We start from the raw sequence: 21,105 nt of genomic DNA on the forward strand, positions 1-21,105 counted from the left end.
GGGATGAGGGGTAGTTTTAATATTGACATCTGTGGCTAACCAATTAGGAATTGCCACAGCACTGTCCGTGACCGTGTTACCCTCTAATCACAGTGTTCAGGGGAGTAGGAAACACTACTGGCTGCTGGTTCTGGCTATGGGGGGAGAGGGAGCACGTTTCTGTTTGGACTCATAGAAGTCAATCATCCACAGTGAAAGTACTGCTGGGCTGGCTAGAATCATGAGTGAGTAAGCTTCTACACCTGAGTCAGGCAGGCTCTTTATTTCAGTTAAACTATTACTCCTATTGGCTGGCTGGGCTTCCAGTGCAGGGGAGGGAGCTCCATTCAATAGATCTAGAGGGCTTCAGATTGGAGAAGGCTCAAGTAGAAACTTTCGCCAGCAGCAGTGGAGCTCTGCATCAGCAAAGTAAAGGATAAAAGCTCCTTCCATAAATGCACGGGGTGGATTAATGTGTGTGTATGTCTGTTTAAGGGGGATAATGGTTTGAGGAGAAAAAAAATTAAAATTCCTAAAAAATTAAAGCTTGAAGGGATTTGCTCCAAACTTGGCATGTCTAAAGGCCTACCTAAGAGCTATCACTGTGCCAAGTTTTATCTCTTTATCTTTAAAATGAGAGCTGTGAGCATTTGATTAATTTCCATTAAGTAGAGTGGTTATCCCAAAATGGGTGGTTCTCCGACTGTTCTTGGACAGGGCTCCGAAATCAGGGCAGAGAATCACCTCAATGAAGCTCTGGCTCAAATTCAAGGTGGTGAATAGCTGCTACTGACAATGGCTGCTACATGCTATGTTATTGGAGGGTCTGGTAAAAGGATGCCATTGTTAGGACTTTAATAACAACAATACCATATGAGTGTTTTGTCCTCCAAGTAGTAAGGCCTGATAGATAGATAGATAGATAGATAGATAGATAGATAGATAGATAGATAGATACACACACACATACACCCCGTTCATGCTCTGTAGAACTTATATATCGGTAATTCACCCCAACATTGCAGCTTAGAAGTTCTATAGCAGCCTTCCCCACCATATGCCTTCCAAGGGTTTGGCCAGTAGTCAGGAAAGTTGGGTTTTGTAGTCCAAAACACCAGGTTGGGGGAAGCTGCTCTGTAGCTTAATTTCAGAGATCTGCCATGGTGTGGCAAATTGGTTTAGAGACTAAATATGGAGTTTGGTTTGAATCTCTCATTTGCCATGACTTCATTTCCTGGCTTTAGACAGCTTATTCTCTCAATCTAAGCTCCACTCTCCTGCAATATGGGAATAATAATACTGAACCACCTTACAGTGTTGTAAACAGCACAACAAGAACAAATGCAAAATGATTTGGACACTAAGAAGCACTATATAAGTAGCAAGTATCATTATGATTTTCATTAAAATGTTTTGGATCATACTATCCACTCGAGCAAGGAAATAAAATTAACAATGAGCAACATGTTTTACATGGTTTTACAATGAGTTTAAGTTTCAATAACAAATATTTATGTTTCCTTATAGTTACCCCAACAATTCAGGAAATAAAATCCAGTGGAGTGACGCTCGGAGGGACTGGATTCATAAGATGCGAAAGTGCGGGTGTTCCTTCCCCAGCTTTTGAATGGTACAAAGGAGAAAGGAAGTAAGTTTGTATATCAAACCTGCTTTCATTCTTACACATGGATTCTTTGCATATTAATGGGCCAATAAATTATTATCATTATTTTTTTAAAAGGCTTTAATCAGCGTTTGGCTTGTGTGTTATTTTTTGTCATCAGAGGAAGCGGTCAGTCATATCTGCATTGCTGTTATCATCAAATTTTACAGCCACAAAGATCATTTCTGAGATAGCTGGTATACAGTAGGGTGCTTCCAAACAATTCTCTGTTGTACGGAAACCCATAGAGTTTGGTTATCTTAGCTCTGTTGAGATTAAAGAAAGAAAAACTGTGCCTTGCATACTAAAATGTTCTACATAAATATAGTGTTTATGATTGGCACAGCATAGAGTTAAGCACAAATATGTTCTTCTTGCAAATGAGGCATCATGAGTAAAACACCCCCAAAAGCTTGATTCTAAAATATTATTTCCATTAAAATATATGAAACAAACAAAATGTACATTTCAAATAACTTAATGAAGACTAAAATTGTTATAATGGTCTAATATATTATAATATCATTTATGTATTCAAATATGAGCCTAAAGATAGATATTCCTCAGGGCTGGAAGCTGATGCATGCTGTTCTCTAGCTTGATCTTAGTCATTATCTCTGGAATAAGAGTTAAATCATGTAGTACTATAGTGCTTCAGTGTAAATAAGAGCACTCACACACCCTGCAAAACAGCTGAAGCTGTCTGGGCGGTTCACAAAAATTAAAACCATGAAAAGCATAAGAAAACGACCAACAGTCTAAAAACACAAAATACGAAATACAATATAAAAAGCACAACCAGGATAAAACCACACAGCAGAAATTGATATAGATTAAAATACAGAATCACATTCCACCCCTCACCCTGAAATTATGGTATCACTGAAAAAGTGACTTTGAAAGTGTGGGGGGAAATATCATCTGAAATTCTAAAAATAAAGGCAGAAATAACTTCCTTTGGAAGTTATAACTATCTGTAGTTTTATACTGTTTGTTTTATAATTTGAATGGTTTTAGTTTTTGTGAACCGCCCAGGGAGCTTCGGCTGTGGGGCGGTATAAAAATGCAATTAATAATAATAATAATAATAAAATAGTGTTTTCTTATACAGCTGTTGCTATTAGCAATCACTCATACATGTTCCATATAGAAAACATCCTCTCTTTTTTAATTTAGAGGCTGAGATGAACTGAAAGCAAGTATAATTAGGGGTTTAGGACTTTATCAGAGTTCTACCATGGAGTAAGTGACTTTGGGTACAGTATTGTATTGAACAGGTGATTGATATTTCAGGTGTGTAGAAGAGGGTAGATTTCAACATTCATTGCAAGTACACAGTGATGTTGAGACATCCAAAGGGTCATTGCGCATATTAAATGGACTAAGGCAGTAAAATTGTACCACTAAACTCCAGGGTGAGTGTCATTTTTAAAAAATTCCACATATTTAAACAAAAGAGATAAACTATTAGTAAGCCTCGATCTGCTCCTTCATTCTAAGTAAAGTGTAGATCACTAAGATACTAGATGAATCATCCTGGGATTCCTTTGACAATTATGATTCAGTAATTTTGGATGTTTCTGACCAGATTAATTAGTCTGTAGAAACACATTTCTCAATAAATGTGAAAAATATTATATAACAATTCTAAATCAAATAGCAACACCATTCAGCATTCACAAATGTGTTTGGCTCATCATTATTCATAAACTCATTGCTTGTTATTGAGTACCTTTGAATGCAGTTTTCACTTCACTGTTTGTGAATTTATCATTTTGATATTGATAGATTTAGAATCCTGTAACTTGTTCATCTATTATTTTTTTTCTTGGTTGGGGTGCCACAGTAGTGAAAACGAACGGAGAGTTTCTATCATTTTGTCTAAATGCTTTAAACAAAGCAAAATAAATGCAAGTGACATTGAATTCTCAGAGCAAATCACATGCTTAGTAAAAGTAGATTAAAGGTGGAATCGTATGTTTAGACGGTGTGTGTGTGTGTGAAATCCTACAATTCCCAGCATTCCCCAGCCACCCATACTGGCAGTTGCGAGACTTTATTTTTTCTAAATATGCATAGGTTTCCCATCCTAAATAAGGTTGAATTTGCTGGAAATTATTATTCAAACCCAGGGACACCATCCTATATCCACTTACTTTGGAGTAAGCTCCATTGAATTTAATTGGACTTTCTTCCAAGTAGACAAGTAGAGATTGTGCTTTAAGGATGTAAATGTTCATCTTTGCTTGGTGCAGCAATAACTCATGCTTCAGGATTTTTGAAAAAGACTATTTATTTTCTACTAGAGTGTAGTAACTTTTGAAATGTATGACTATACAAAAAACTATTTTATATGCAGAACTGTGTAGTGATTAAATTTAAAAAATAGAAGCATTAATGTAATGTAAAATATTAAATCATCAATATGCAGCTATACCATTAATAATGATAGATATGTATTTTGAGGCTGAATGCTAAGAAAAATTGCACCTCTCTCCTAGATTTATGATGTGTTGCGTCCATATATCAAAATTAAATGGTAAATTGTTTATATAAGGAAGAGTTCTGCTTTCAGGATGAAGTATAAGCAATTCTCTGAGTAATCAAGCATAGCTAAGTATTTTCATATTTAACTATGCATTTCCAACATCTGAATCTGGCCACATGTGTCCTGATGATAAATGGCTCCAAGAAGGAAATGTGAAGATGGGTACCATTTTCTTTTTCATCTCTTCCTGGAATTCTCTATGCTGGGAAGTCTCAACCTTTGTTATAGCAATTCTCCACCAGCAATTAAACTGATCCTTCGAGTCTCCCTAAGTTTAGCTTTAAAAGGCCTGTGTGAAAGTGGCTTCTCTAAATTCTCCATCCCATAAAAAGCAGTGAAATTGAATGGAGACATGTTGCCAGATATTGTCCAGTTGCACAATTCTCCAACAGTTTGTTGGGGGAAAGGCTCGCAGTTAGTAGTGGCTTGCTTTTCATTTTATTTTGATCTGCCACTACCAGTGGTAACTGCAAAATGTTTGTGTTGGCAACACAGTCACCATTTTCTTTCTCCCATAATGTCTTGGATGTGGCATTGTATGGGGCATTGTGGGACAAAATGTCAAAGAATTTTACTACATTTCATGAAATGGTTCTTTCTTTTTTTTTAGGGGAGTCCCCCCACCCCCAAAAAGAATTTTTTTTACCAAAAGAAAAAAGTCTGTTTGGAGAAATTTCTCTTTTTGAGAAATAGGAATCTCTAAGGTAGTAGAGCTCGCTCTTCTTCTAACTATGAGGTCAGGGTAAAAGTAACTGGAGAGGAGAAGAATATGATGTGTTTGAAATGAGTTGGAACAAACATTTCCTTTCACCAATGCTGGGATTTTTATGGATATGCAAAATGGCAGCCATGGGAACCCTGGCTCATCGTGAGTTAAATAACCCCTGATGAGCTGCAGTGTGTCCTCTGAACCTGGTCAATGCCTTAATCAGAGCAGAATATTGAGCAGAACACTTTGAGCAAGAGACGCACGCCTTGAGCAGAATGCTCAGAATGCTTTTTGTATTTCTGTGATTACAATTCAAGGCAATAACTTGCCTGTTGAACTTATTTATATTTTCAGTCAGATATAAGAAATGTTCAAGGACGGGGCACCCAGGCGGGGTGCGGTGGGGGTGAGGATAAGTGCAGGGACTAAAGCAAAACGTAACATTAAGGAAAATACTGCCTCCTTTCTGCTTATAAAGCCTTTGCCCAATGACAGGAGGAAGTGGCTTTGCTTGATTTTATAGTAATGAAGTTGGGTTGCAAATTTTCCAAAGTTGAGAGAGAAAAAGTAAGCTTTCTATGGGAGATATATGTGCTGACATATTTATCAAACAAGTATACACACACACACACACACACACTTTTTAGGCTGAAATACTATATACACTTTATGTGGGGAGGGGGAAGTCTACTACGGGATTTACTTTTGAGTAAACATCCATAGGGTGGAGTATAGTCAAAATACATTTGATATACTGTTATGTGCAGGAGAAACACATGCATGTTTACTCACTTATTTTAATGGAACCTGCTCCCTAGTAAATGTGCACAGCAGGATTCCAACCTTAAATATGTATTATACTTCTACTGGGATTAAAATGTGCCTGACTGATCCCTTTCCTTTATAAATGGCCTTTACCTTTTGTTTGTCATAAGCTGCTCATTTGGCGTGAAAACCAGAGCAATTTGTAGAACCAAGGAAAAGTCATTAGAATGTGCCAAAATCCATTATGGCATGCAATCAAAGAAAGGGAAAATGGTCATTTGTATTTATCTGTAATATATTTAAGGATTAAGGGTGTTGTTATTTTGGAGGTGTTTGAGAAGACTTTTTGATAGGTACACACCAATAAATTTAAAGGGCTGCTGGTAAGAGGAATTAAAAGGGCATTAGGAAAGAAAAGAGAGCAAGAGCATGTCATGAAGACAGCCCCCAAGCCTATAGTATTGGATTGACACATGGGATTAAGTCCCCTATCTGCCATAGGTGCCTTTGTGGGATTCTAGGAAAGGTTTCAGATAATGCAATGAAAGCCCTGTGTAGTAAAGCTGTACACATATAGGCTTTACACAGCCATTCAGCTGAATATGTAGCGTCGATAGCAGAAACAATCCCACTTCTTCCCCACACAGATGTTCATTATAACATGTAAATAGGGCTTCTGAGAGTTCCGAATTTCCAAATCACCATCAACAGCATCTCAATGAATTGGACAATTTTCTGATGAATAAGTTTTATTCAGTAATAAAGTATGTAATATTAGCCGTGCCTTGTATTAGAATACAAGAGTTGTACCCAATGTTAGTCTAATTTAAACCACACTCATTTTAATGGGTCTACTCTAAGTGAAACTAACATTAGATACAACCACAAGATCTTCTAAAGCCACTTGAGCTCTTTCACCTTCCTTGGTTCCAGCATTCCCTGCTTCCTTTGTAATGACCAAGAAAGGTTTCCCCCCCCCTCCCTGCCCACCTCCAATCATCCACGCTTAGATCCCCCATGAATGCTGACATCTGCTGAAGGAAAAATAACACCATGTAATCTGGTGCATATGTGCAGTTGTTTGCATAGATGAAAAGCCCTTTGTTGGATTACAGTCATTGGCAAAATACGGCAACAACATATCATCCAAATATGGCATTATCAGCATACCTTGTCTGTGTTGTTATCTCATCACACACACACACACACACGCCCCACGTTCCCACTCTGTTAAAACTGTTTCCATCCATGTATTGTGGCTTCTAATAGAATATTTTCCCTTTTCCCCCCTTCTAGACTAATCAATGGACAACAAGGGATTACTATTAAAAGCTATAGTTCAAGATCATTTTTAAATTTCAACAATGTGACAGAGGAGCATTTTGGCAACTATACATGTGTCGCTGCCAACAAACTAGGCACAACCAATGCCAGCCTGCTTCTTAACCGTAAGTCAAGAAAGATGATGCAAATTATTCATGTTATGGGGTGTGTCTCTTTTCTCTACCCTAAAGAACAGAAAACTGTAGGAATCTACCTGGTTCAGGTTCACTTCAAAAGGACTGGATCCGAACAATTTCACCTGTGTTTTATTTGTCTGTAGCCTGGGTTGAAGTGGTCATAGATTCAACTTAGGTCTATTTCAAGATTCTCTGGGTCCATTTGAGTCAACTGAATGTGTTGACTGAAGACCATTGCATGTAGACTGACCCAGGCCAGGCTGGACCTGAGTCACAGGGCTGGTTCATACACAGCCTGGTATGTGTGTTGATAGTTTGCTGGGTTTGGCAAAACCCAGTGCCACAACGTCCTGTGGGTAAGGGCTTCCATAGGGCTCCATTCTCAATGCCAGCCAGCAGTAAATAAAGCAGGCAGCATCAAAGAGACAAGGGCTGATCCACGAAGACATGATTTTCATCAGTGCTTTTATACTACAAGTACAGGGCGCATGGAAAAGTCAATGAAATGTTTAATGTTCTGATTTGGCATTCATTGGTGCAAGAATAACTGTGTAGATACTCTTTCATGATCCAAACCTGTTCGACTTGTGTTATTTACAATTCCTAAATGTTCTTTCACATATAACACATCTTTGACACCTGAAGACGTGGCTCAGCTGCACATGCAGCAAGGTATAAAAGCAAGCATCCAGATTATGCATTCTGCCCTGCCATAAGTAGGATCTTAAATATGGATTTCAATTTGGGTTACTAAGCAAATCGGCTGCCATAGTTTGTCTTATAGGTTAGGGGACAAGATGTACAATTAAGAAGTGGGCCCACCATAGTCACATGATTGGTACTACAAGGTGATTACAGAAAAGTGCTATTTGTTTTGATGTGCATGTTCTGAGACCCGTAGCAGTTCACCATATCATACTCTTTGCATAATTCTTTTGGGATTCAATTAGCTGGCAATAAGCAATTCATTGACATATTTTTATCGAGTGTTACAATAAATAGAATCTGATGGGGAAATATTGCACACCATTTTTTTAAAATTACACTTTGATTTCTTAATTAAAATGTGCATGAATAAATAAAAAGCTGGTGATACATTAGGAAGATACAACAAATAATTGAACGGTTGGAATAGAGTAATTAGAAAAGCTGCCAATACTAACTAAGGATACGGAGCCCCTGTTGGCCAGCTATCTTTATTCCCCTGCAGAGTTACAACTGGAGTATGAAGACACAGTGATTTTATCATGATTCTGTCACAAAGCCTTGCTATAGCCCTAGAGCAACTGATTCTATGTGTGTAGAAGACAACACACCTCAGCTTTGGCAAAATGCCCACTCTCTCAGAATCCTTTCTAATTAGCTGCTGCACTCTGTGGTCCCTTAAAAGGATTTGAATACCAATGGAAGGGGTACAAAGATTGTATCTTTTTCATGAACTTACAGTAAGGAAGAGAATACGATCTCAGAGCTGTTTCCAATGTTGATTGATTCCTATAAAGAAAATTAGCATAGCAAGAGATTGGCTTCCAAGCCATACAATTAGCAACACTTACTTTGTGTGTGTGTGTGGGGGGGAGGTTCTATGCATACTTATGTCTGGCTTGTAAATCGGGCACAGGTTCAAGTTCTTCTGATACCATATGTTTTTCCGAGTAGAAAGAATATTACCAAAAGTGTGCATCAGCTACAGAAAAGTAGCCATTTGGTCAAGACAACCATATCAGTCATTCATGGGACATGTTTAGTAAGATTCTTAGAAAGGCTACTGAGAATAAGAAATATGTATAGTTCTGTTTGCTTAAACTGCTGCATAGACAGCTATGGTTAGATATTTTGTACTTAAATCCCATGAAAACATTAAATATCCGCCAAAGATAAGAATAACATATACAATCCAAAGTCAAGAGTTGCTGTCATTATTGGACACAAAATTCCAGAGTTTTCAGATTACAGACTCTTGCAACTTACCTTGGATCGTTCATCGATTATTATGTATTTCCTTGGAACTATGAACTCAATTGGCTAGAGAAAACAACATTGCTATTGTTCACATACTCACATCCCAGAATGTGAGAAAGGTGAGTCAAGAGCCCTTTTTCAACTCATTTCAACCTCAGGATCAACATAAACACATGTCAGAGGTTTACACTAGTTGGAAAAGAGTTATCTCAGGATCAAGTGAATACATAGACAAAACAAGTCTTTACTCATCTATCAGAATATCTAATTACATTGTTTGCCTGCTCTTTTTGTAAGAATAGCATTGGGATCAGGGATGTGTAACTGTGTGCAGGTTATAGCTAATAAATACTTCAATGGAGCAACTAAAGAGAGATTCAGTAGAAAATATTTCTTCTGGGTGCAAGGAGTTGATAAAAGAGGATGATGATCATAATAATTATTATTTCAGAAGATTTACAGTACTCCAGAACAGAAAGTCCATTGGGGTAAGGACAGGAATCAAATCTAGGCAATCAGTGTTACTGTCGAAGCTAAGCAGGTGTGTCCTTGATTGATGGCTAGATGATAGATCACTGGGGACTACAAGTAAGTAGGCACATGCCAATTCAGAGGTGAAGACTACAGGTTATAGCATAAACGGAGCTATTGAAGCCAGCACAAGTGATATTTGTTTTAAGGAGAGGAAGCTGTAGATGGCGGAGTATTATTTATTTATATATTTATTTATTACATTTTTATACCACCCAATAGCCGAAGCTCTCTGAGCGGTTCACAAAAATTAAAACCTTGAAGAGCATAAAAACAACCAACAAATTTAAAACACAAATACAAAATACAATATAAAAAGTACAACTAGAATAAAACCACACAGCAAAAATTAATATAGGTTAAAATATGAGATTAAAACAGCAAAGATTAATTTTAAGTTAAATTAAGTGTTAAAATACTGAGAAAATAAAAAGGTCTTCAGCTGACGACGGAAAGAAAACAATGCAGGTGCCAAGCGAACCTCTCTGGGGAGCTCGCTCCACAACCGGGGTGCCACAGCAGAGAAAGCCCTCCTCCTAGTAGCCACCTGCTACTAGGTAGATGCTGTGCAACCTTTGTTCAACTTTTCTAGCTGGTCAGTGCCTTGTGAAGTTTGTGATCACACTGCCTGGAGCACTGATGGACAATTTGTGGCTGAATAAACAACCTACCAGCAGCAGAAATGAAAAACAAAACAGGAACACCACAGCCCATCTCGTGATGGCAAGGATAAAATAGCAAGTTGCAGTATACTAATTATTTGTGACTAATCCTTCATCTAGTCCATTCCAGATATATATTTTTGAAGTATATTGCTTGTGTTCCCAACACAGGCCAGAAGCTCTGTAAGGTTTATGAGATACCACTTTAATCCGATGGGTGTGAATAGTGGATAGTCCCATCCTGCCATCTAGGGGCCCGCTTAAAGCATTTTGCTTTGTTTACTTGGCAGGCTTTCCAACAGGGCTTGCTTTGCTCAGGAAGGAGGAAAATGCAGTCTTTACTATAAGTAAAAGCATGCATTTTATGATTCATTAAACCCATTCTCCCAAGGGAATGAGCAGCCTTGCGGTACCTACCCAAGAGAAAAGGCTTCGTTTGCACAGAAACAAAGAAGGAGTTAATCTCATTTAAATATGCAAACTCCACTTCTGAATTAGCACAGCATCAAGTAAAAGCAAAGCAAAACCCAGGGTCACCTCCCTAAAAACAATCCTGGATGGGACTACCTGAAAACAGGTACTACTTTTAACTCCCCCTTACACAGTTTTACTTACGTTCCAACCATAGAACAAAGGGAATAATATTTCTAAAGTTAAATCTTCCTAAACAAAATCTGTGAGCAAATGGCTAAAATAGCACATGAAATATCTGCATATCTAAGCCCATGTGTTTGTGTTTGTGTTTCATCTCTATATAACAAGTCAGTCTCAGGTAACTATGCTTATGTTTGCAGCTGAAGATATGTTGCCTTGGATCCAAGAGCTGGAGAGACAGTGGAGGCTGGTGGCTCCAATATTGTTGAGAATATGAATCCATTATGGTTAAAGCTGCAGGAGCTATACTAGAGTGACCAGATTTAAAAGAGGGCAGGGCACCTGCAGCTTTAACTGGTGTGATGAAGAGGAAATTTCACCAGGTTTCCCATATATACAAATGACACCTGCTGAAATTTCCTTTTCAATACAATTGTTAAAGATACAGGAGCCCTGTCGTCCTTTTCATATGGTCACCCTACTTCTACCATATGGAAAGGAGGACAGGGCTCCTGTAACCCTAACAGTTGTATAGAAAAGGGAATTTCAGCAGGTGTCATTTGTATGCATGCAGAACCTGGTGAAATTCCCTCTTCATCACAATAGTTAAAGCTGCAGGAGCCCTGCCCTCTTCACAAGATACAAAAGAGGGCAGGGCTCCTGCAGCTTTAATTGTTGTCATGAAGTGGGAATTTCACCAGGTGCTGCATGCATACTAATGACACCTGCGGAAATGTCCTTTTCTATACAACTGTTAAAGATACAGGAGCCCTGTCCTCCTTTCCATATGGTCACCCTATTTAAATTAATGCTTGTTTGACCACTAGCCTCAGCTGATGGCACTTCCTCTCACTCAGGGGAATAGTGCCTTTGGTTTCTATTGATTCCACCCTTCAGGTACAGGCCCTCTGCTGCATTGAACAACTTTCTGGAGGATCACCCAACAGTCTGGGTTTACTTTTGTATTTACTGCATTTATGAAAGGATTACTGTGAATTCTTTAAGCTGCTGGAGCCTAGTACAGATTGGATAGCTCAAGAACTCTCCACTGTACAAAGAAAATATTGAATATATGATGTTAGCATGAGTGGTGCTACTATTTATCAGAGACTGCTTTAAGGTTATTCAGGATCAATTGTTTCTATTTAATAGTTTAGACTTAATGCTAAAGGCTTGTATCCTGACTATGTTAGTTGCACTTCAATCCCATTGGTTTCAGTTGAAGTCCCATTCATTTCCATGTTAAGGAAAAGCAACTTAGTTTGGACCCAATGTTTAGATAATAATGTGAGCGATTGCTGTAAACAGGTTCTTCAGATATAAAGATTATTTTTAATTCAATTATTATTTTGCTATATAAAAAATCATAATGGGATAGATCCAGACTAAGTTAGCCATGCTTTAGTTCCAATGAAATAAATGAGACCGCTAAGTCATGACTGACAAGTCCCATTGACTTCAATGGGAGTAAAGCATTACTAATGTATTTTTAATCCAACCCAATGTTATTGGGCCATAATATATTCTGCATTTCAAATTATTGGCCCTATAGTAAAAAGATTGACACTACCGCCTTAGCCAAAGACAATTATACATGACAATATTGTAAACGGAACTCAGCCGTATATCCCAAAGTTTCTGTCATTGCAGAATGTTAGAATGTTGTTAAGCAGCTGTCACAGTTTCATTTTAGTGCTGGATTAAGTGATCTGTTTGTATACCTATCATATGTTTTCAGCTCTTTGGGGATGAAAGGTGCTATAGAAATGTTGAGCTATGGTAATAACGATGGTGAAATGTAAATACCATGTTGTCTTGAACATCTGCTCCACTGGCAGATGAAGGAAAGAGATAGCAGTGCTTTTGCATTATGGAGCTGTATTTTCTAATTAAGTTAGGTTCAGAAACAACACAGAGCTTTGTCACAGAATGAGAACTTGATGGGGTTGTTCACACAACACGCTAACCCACACTCAGTGGTTTAGTGTGGGTTCTTGCTAAACTGTGGGTTGTTTGTTGAACTGTGGGTTAGCATGTTGACTGAACCCATGACATTTTTGGTAGACTAGCTTGTTAACCATGCAATGTGGCTTGGTAAGTACCCTGAATAATCCAACAACAAACATAAATCACAAAGCATAGTTAACAAGCCACCTGTGGAAAATGTCCTGGGTTCAAACAACATGCTAATCCACTGTTCAATAAGCAACCTACGGTTCAACAATAACCCACACTCAGCCACTGAGTGTGGGTTAGCGTGTTGTGTGAACCAGTGGTTGTGAACCTAAAGTTGCTTTGGCCCTGTCTAATAAGAGGAAGGAAATGCAGGAAGACTCATATGCGCCATATATGGAAATAGCACATATGTCTCACTGTGGGGAGGGGGAAGATTCTGAACCAGCATGAAACAGGGACATATAACCTCTTTCCCCTATTTATTTGAGATATCCAAAGTCACTCTTAGGATCAATTCTTGAGTTAACAGTGTAGAATGTTTGCTGCTTCCATGTCATCAAGATTCACGCTGTCAATTTTGAACAATGAAATGAGTAGAGGGTGTGATTTCTTCTTCCCTATTCAGTATTCTACAGGTAAATGGAGCTAAACTGACCACGTGATGCATAGCTAGAGTAGTTGTTACTTTGTTTTGTTTTGTTTTGAATCACCTACGATTTTATATCGGTTTATTTTGGTCTAAATCCCAATTCTACATCTTTAATGAAAACTTTGAAGCATCTACACCAAAGCTTTAGATTTATAATGTATTTGGCATGCATATATGTATAATTTATCTTTGTGACTACGTGTGTTGCCCATTTCAACGATGATCCTGTGTATATTTTGCCTATGCAGTGATTCATGGCACACCAGATTTGAACCTTGGGCTGTGAGGGGTTCCTTTGGTTGGAATGGTTCTTTGGAATGCATAAAGACATCCACAGAATGAACCCTTAGAATATCATGCATAATTCATCTTCATGCAGATGCCAGTCTGTGCAAACCCATGAGTGAGAGTCAGGGATAGGATGCTTACACCCTGTAATATATGGACATGCCGGTTCTCTTCATGCTGCCATTGGTGATAGCCTGAACGCTGCCGTTGCCACCCCTTCAGCTGTTGAGATAGTGGCCTGTGCAAAAGAAATAGGAAGAGGGCATGCTTTGGAAGACGAGCTGCTTCTTCAGGACATCAAAATAAACATAACATTTGATTTAGACACACTTACAAAATAATAATAGTTGTTGCAAAAGTATTTGGGTTTGATTCTAGGGCATGCAGTTGCAGGCACTCCAGTTTGAATAAAGAAATAATGACTTGACGCAATACTTTATTAATATCCATTACATATGCTGTCACCTGCTGTCTTGAATTTCTTTTCCACTCTTACTTTTCTACGTGTGTGTGTGTGTGTGTGTGTGTGTGTGTGTTTGTAAGTGTAAGTTACATGGCTATTGCTAAAAAGGCTCCCAAGTTGAATGTTTTGCAGGGTTCTGTTATTTGGAGAATTCATTTTAAAATGTCCACTTTGCTTCACAGATGGAATGGAAATATCGTGAGTATTTTATTGGCTTGTGCAGTCATTAAATTTAAAGGTGGTTTCTTTATTGACTGCTATATTGTATTTAATGTGTTTGGCTCTGTGGCAGATTTCGCTCAGTTTTAGCCCAGTAACACCACTGAGCTAACCCTTTTGTCATTTCTGCAAAAGAAAGGTGCTCTCCAGGGAAATTTAGTTTATGTTCATGTTTCACTTCTGTTATCAGCCAATAGCCTACCCACCCCCCAAAAAAACCCGCCACTAGGCCTTCTTTTCTAGCTCTGTTTATTTCACAAAATGCTAACCCTAAAAACAAATCATGATGATACTGACTGTTGTTCTATGTAACGTAAGATTTAGGCTGTAAAACAGTGTGAGATTTCTAGAAATTTCTGCAGGATGTAAAGTTATGACCCCCAAATTGTAATTATTAGGGTTTGGGTACTATAAAGGGCCTAGGTTTATAACTCAGCAGCATTAAACATAGGCCTTTGCTAGACCTGCCAGTAAATGCGCGACGGAGGAGGGGAGAGCCTGCACAGCAACTATTGCGGGCTGTCACGCTAGTCTATACGTCAGGTGCGCCGAGTTCAAAAAGAGACCCGTCGCACCTAGCATTTTGTTTTTTCCCCTTAAAGAGTCAGCTGCGCATGAGTGAAAAGGGAAGTATATATATATATATATATATATATATATATATATATATATATATATTCTCCTGGAGAGCGCTGTGCCCCATGCACGGCTCCTGGCTATGCATGAGTAATTGCGTGGAGCCGTGAAAAGCTGCGGAAACGGGCCACACACTCGTGATCTCGGGCTCAGCCCGAGACTGCAGGAAAAACCGAGCCCAAAGCGTAGGGCTGTATCCCGGGGCCAGGCAGGGTTGATCCCTGCCTGAGCCCGGGATCCCCTGTGTGTCATCTGGATTCACAGGGGCGATGCAAGGTATCAGCCCGGGATAACCTCAGGTCTAGCAAAGGCCATAGTCACTCTTAACCATAGGCGTGCGCAGCACATTTCATTAGGTGGTTTGGCCAGGGATATTTTTTTTAAGGTAAACATTGATTAAATATACAGTAATAAATTACTTTTTTTTTTCATTCATCAAACAAACGAAATAAACAAAAACTGAAGTAAACTGTATTTTTTTAATTAACAAATAATCTGTACTGCACTGTTGTAATTATTTGATTGGGACTGAAGTAGAGGAGCACTAATTTTACTGTACTTATTGTCTTTAAATATGGTTAAATATCCCACAGTTACCTTGCTATTCTATTTCTACAATTCTTTTTCTCCTGTCTTTTTTTCATTCTCTCTTCGTTTTCAGGCTGCATCCTATGCACATTTACCTCAGAGTAAGTTCTATTGATCTCAGTGGGGCTTACTTCTGAGTAAACGTACATAGGATTGTGCTGCAGCTCTGTTTTAAAGTGACACAAGATATACACTTTACCAAAACAATGGCTTGAAAAAAGGGCATTGGACACCCTAAAATAAGCAAAGGCAGATAGGAATTGTTTTAGCAAGCATTCTGAAAAAGGTGCTGCTGAATGAACCCTCCTTAGCCAGGAGGTCCTGGGGGGCACTGCAGTTCTCCCCCCTTCCCCCTTTCTGGAGGCCAGACTGGGGTGGGTGGTGGGGCAGCGATGAGGAGAGAAGGCACGTAAACATACGGCTTCTCTCTCTCTCTCTCTTTCTCCCAAACATTACAGTACCTGCAGGGCTCATGAAAAGAGGAGGGCAGCAGCTCGAAGGGGGGAGGGCCCCAATCCACAGCTCCGGGCAATCTTACTACTTACAGAAACAGCCCTGCTGCCTGCCTGGGTGCTTTGCCACCCGCCTCCCCTCCTTGGCTCCATCACGTGCTGCTTCCTGGCCCCAGCGTGGCTGCTGCTCCCACCTTGTTCAGCAACTGTCGTGAGAGGTCAGGCAGAGCAGCTGGGAGCAGGGAGCGGCTGAGTGAGTGAAAGAGCGAGCTGGGCTGGTGGGGGGGGGCAGCAGCTGCACTGGTGAAAAAAGCCTTTCAGAGGAGGAGCAGAGCAGGGAGCAGCTGAATTTGTCGCTCTTTCCTACAGCTAGCACCAGCCCTGCTACTGCAACATGGCGGCGGCGGATTAGGGTGTTCAACTGAACCCTTTGAACCTGTTGTCTGCATGCCAATGCTCTTAACACTGGGTGGTTTTTTTCAGCTAATGAATTCACATAGCATTGTTTAGTTATAGTTGCAAACAGAATACACATCACAGACATTCTAACAACGGTATTTATAATACTCTAGGAGTGTAAATGGTGTTGTGGGGGTGGACTAGTCATAAGGCTGGTGATGACCAATTAAGGATCATGTAATAAAAGTGATGATGTCACTGAAGGCCAATAATACCTATTGAAGGCATTACTTTCTAAATATTTCTCTTTTGTCAGCAATCTTCCAAAATTGCTGAAAGAGCTTTTGATGAAAATGATCTCCTTTTAGCTCTGCTTTAGTTCTTTTATTACACCTTCCATTATATTGGTAATTTAAAATAATCCAAGCCATATCTTTAAAATAGATTTGGTTTCTTCTGCTCTAACAGACTAAGCTATTTACTGCAGAAGAGTTCCATTGTCTTCTTGGTATGCTGTTCTGGTAAATATACCAAAATTTGTAAATTAAACTCTATTGGGGAGTATCCCTCTATATTTGAGATGAGAAACTCATAGAAGTGATTTATACTGCAATCCTATACCTGTCTATTCTGAAGTAAGTACCATTGAGTTCAATGGGATAATTCTCAGGTAAATGGATATATAGGACTGCAGCCTTATTTCCTTAGCAGGTTTTTATTCTCCACTGAGCTCAAAACATAGGCAGTAATTAATATCTAGAATGAATTATGTAGGGTGGGATGGGGAATGTTATATTATACATTTCATTATGCCTGTATGGATGGGATCCGAAATTTAAAAGAATTTTTAAAATGGAGATTCAAGAAAATGTTTGTCTACTCACCATGTTAAACCAACAAGCATAAAACCCACGGGAATCTTGAATGCTTTTGACAGCACTTCTGTAATAACTAAGGATATATAACAGCCTATTGTTTCAAAATGGAATGAAAACAAGCGTGTACTAGAAATAGATGCTAACAAGTGCTTTTACACTTGAGACATTTAGTGGTAAAGGCATATAATTTATTTTTCTGATAATGTAGTCCTTTTACAAGCAGCTGGGCTCAGGATCCTGAATTTGTTTTATAAATCTTTTCCATGGAAACGTTTGAAGAGTGTGCTGATATTACTAGGATGACAAAGACATGTAAATGTGAATGCCTTAAAAATGATTGCCCTCGATTCTATCCTTGAGAGTATTTTTACTTCCTGAACTTTACTCAGTGCACAACCTCAAAGCTGAGGATTGTGTTTTCTATCTTTAGTTAAAATGTTCTGGGAGAGAAAATGCACTAGCATTATATCAATGATTCTGCTGAACCTAATGAATATGTTTGACTAATTCCCAACATAACTTAAGGCGTATGTAGTCTGCAACACTGTACAAGTAAAAACATTTTTTTTAAAAAAAATGTAGTTGTTTACACAAAGGGCAAGGGGGATGGCCCTTTCCCCCATGAGCCATAATCCCGAGATTCACACTTTTAAAAAAAGAAAAGAAAATAATGTCTCTAGCCCTTGTACAACCCAAGATATGAGGAAAATGGCCATTCTGCCATGCCCGGCATAGCCTGGGCGTGGGGAGGCATTTGTGGGTGAGGGAGAGGGGAGACGAGGGGTTGAGGAGCCCATAAATTAGGGGCTCTCCCTCCCTTCCCCTTCTTTGCTGCGCGGCTCCCTCCCTCCCTTCCTGTAGGCAGTGTGGGCTTGCTGGTTGCCATTAGGAGCTGAGTAGGAATTTTTTACTCCTGTACTGAATTGTGCAGGAGTTTTTTCGTCTTCTCCACACTGTGAGACAGTCTGGGTGTATTAATTAGGTTAATCTGTTGCTAATTTGGTCACATTTTGCTATTTGGCACTAGGTATGGGCATCCAGAGTGGGAGTGGGAATGGTGAGCATTCATATGGCACTGTTGACAGTGACTGGTAAGTCCGAGGCTCCCAGCTTTGAGCCCCACGGCCTACCTTTGGGGCTGACCCTACTCACCCACTCAGAGATGGACAGCCTGTATGGCGTGACAAAAGAAGGTCCCCCGACCCCACAAGGGGCAGGCCCGGAGGAATGCAAAAGATGTAGCGTCTACCCTTGGGCCACGAATGACTCACCCAACCTCAGGGGCCTGGCAACAGGCCATGCTGGATGCCCAGTAGGATTCATCCCTTCCTGCAGATCACTTAATAAAATGTGGCCCTGTTTAAATCCAGCTGTTGTTGTCTCATCTCTTTATTTATCGACCTTCGCACCACAAATGTACAGCCACTATTCCACCCATTCATTTCGTGAGAAACTACCCTGCTCTCACCTTTCAGCGTTTTTGGCCAATAAATGAAGTCATAGCGATGACTTCCACTGTCATCACAAGGGTAATCCACTGTAATCCTGATTTGCTGCCCCATAAAAACCATTCAGAAGTCCATAGCTGTGACTGGCCAATAATGTGTCTACCCCCCTCCCCAAAAAGGTAGCAGCAATGATAGAAGTTTATGATCTGTCTATCTCAGGACTTTTTTCTTTCTTTTTCAAAATCAGAGTATGTAAACATTTGTTTAAAATATCCTGCCAGAGCAAGAAGGTACAAACTATATTTTTGTGGGGGCAGCGATGTGGCTGAGAGTGTGTAGGTGACACCGGACCTGCAAAGTACCCAGCTGTTGTTATACCCATTTTGCTGAGGGAGTGGTGAGTTAGGGTAATGTAAGGCAATGCTACAGAGGAGTCCGGTGTTGTTATCTAGTCTCCTGGTGTGTTGAGATTTTTTAAATAAATGCAGTGGGGCAGGGTGGGGCTGTGAAATTGATAGAATTACCAGTGCAATTTATTAATGCCTAGAGGATTGTGATGTATGTATGAGCGTATACAACTTTAAGAGAGGCTGAAAGTTTTAGGTTCTGATTGCTCCTGGAGGCATAGATAGATCCTCCCTCCCTCCCTCCCTCCCCCCCCCCCCTCTCTCTCTCTCTCTCCAGGCCTTGGAGCTCAGGCTATGGCAGGATCTACACTACTGCTTTAAAGTGCTTTATAACAGTTTTGACAACTGTTGGAGCCCAGGACACACTGCATATACAGTTTTCAAAACGTTTTCAAAGTGCTTTAAAGCGCTTTAAAGGCAGTAGTGTAGATTCCGCCTATGTGTCATGTAGCTCCACAAATTCTAGTGTTTTCTCATGTGTTGTAGTAATAATGAATCCTGTTGTGATGGTACCTGAACTTCTCTAACACTATCAGGATGGTGCCAAAAAATATCCTGTATGACATTATTAAGCTTGCTGTACGTAGATCGGGTATGTTTTTCTCGTTCTTAGTTTTCTTATATATCCATCACTCCACATAAAGTTTTGTTGGAGTTCATGATGTGTCTTGTGCGAAGCTTAACTATATCACTCTTCTGCATCAGGGCCATCAGATTCCCAGGATTTCCTGCCACTTTGTGTAGGCTTCTAAATATCATGGAATGTGATGCTAAAGGACACGCATGGTAAACGCTCAGGGGTGTTGGAGTGGCATGTGCTACCCATGCCAGTTGTAACCACATAACACTGTACAGCTTTGCCCCACCCCCCCTTTGGAAATATTCTGCAGAGGGCTGTAACAGCAGTGGGATCTGCACTACTTCCACAGTTCACTTTTGTCTTTCTATTCTTGGAACTTCTGTGGGAACTCATGGGCAGTGACAGCACAAGACCAAATTGCTCCCCAGGCAAAGGGAGCTGTGGGGCTTGGCTTTCCATTTGTTCGGTTTTTGAATACTGTGTTTTTAATTGCATTCGCTGCCCATTTTATGAATTTGATGCATGACCATGTCAGAAGATGTTTGCATACATGGAACTGATCAGGATGACTCACAATAACTACTACGCACACCATTTGTTAAATGGGCACTGACGTTTTGAATAAAAAAACAAACGTTAATGCAAATGTTGGCCACACTGGTTGCCAGCTGAACGACTGAAGATCAACTAGCAAAACTATAAGTCATGTCCTGTTCTAGTCTTGACAAGGAGCTGACAGGGCACAACAGGGCAAGGCAGGATGGGAACTGCAGTACCCAAAAGAGCAATTTGTTTCAACATAGTGCATTGAAGGCCTTTATGTTTACAGGGCCAGATCACCCATCCCAGGCTCTGCCTCTTCCTTGAGGAATGGAAGACCTTAAAGAGGTGGGCCTCTGGCTTGGAGCATAGCATTCCCTTTTCATTTCTGGCAAGTCTCTCCAGGTTTGTTAACAAGCCAACATAGGAGTGTGGTTTACTGCTGTGGAGGAGGTTGGTTCCTCAGGGGGTGAACACTTTGAGGGTATGGGCTACACAGTGGTTCCTATGGGATGAGGTTTGGTTCTGGCTCAGGCCAGGCCTAATGCTGAGGCACAGGTTGGTTTCCAGCAGTTCTGCCTTAGGTGACACTGGTCTGATGCATCATAAGCCTTAGCTAGACCTAAGGTTTATCCCAGGATCGTCCCTGCCTGCTCCCGGGATATCCTGTGTGTCATTTACATGAACAGGGATGACCCTGGGACAATCCCGGGATAAAACTTAAGTCTA

The 21,105-nt window shown here is 40.0% G+C and overlaps 1 protein-coding gene across 2 annotated transcripts in view; it reads left to right on the forward strand.

Annotated features, from left to right (window-relative positions):
- NEGR1 (neuronal growth regulator 1) overlaps positions 1-21,105 on the forward strand; it is a 585,000-nt gene that overhangs the window by 449,837 nt on the left and 114,058 nt on the right. For both annotated transcript variants that reach the window (XM_063137453.1, XM_063137460.1), the window contains exons 5-6: positions 1,507-1,627; positions 6,961-7,112. In XM_063137453.1, the coding sequence (XP_062993523.1) occupies positions 1,507-1,627; positions 6,961-7,112 (273 nt within the window). The remainder of the gene's footprint in view (positions 1-1,506; positions 1,628-6,960; positions 7,113-21,105) is intronic.

This window comes from Elgaria multicarinata, chromosome 1 (genome assembly GCF_023053635.1).
Source record: "Elgaria multicarinata webbii isolate HBS135686 ecotype San Diego chromosome 1, rElgMul1.1.pri, whole genome shotgun sequence".
Classification (NCBI taxonomy): Eukaryota; Metazoa; Chordata; class Lepidosauria; order Squamata; family Anguidae; genus Elgaria; species Elgaria multicarinata.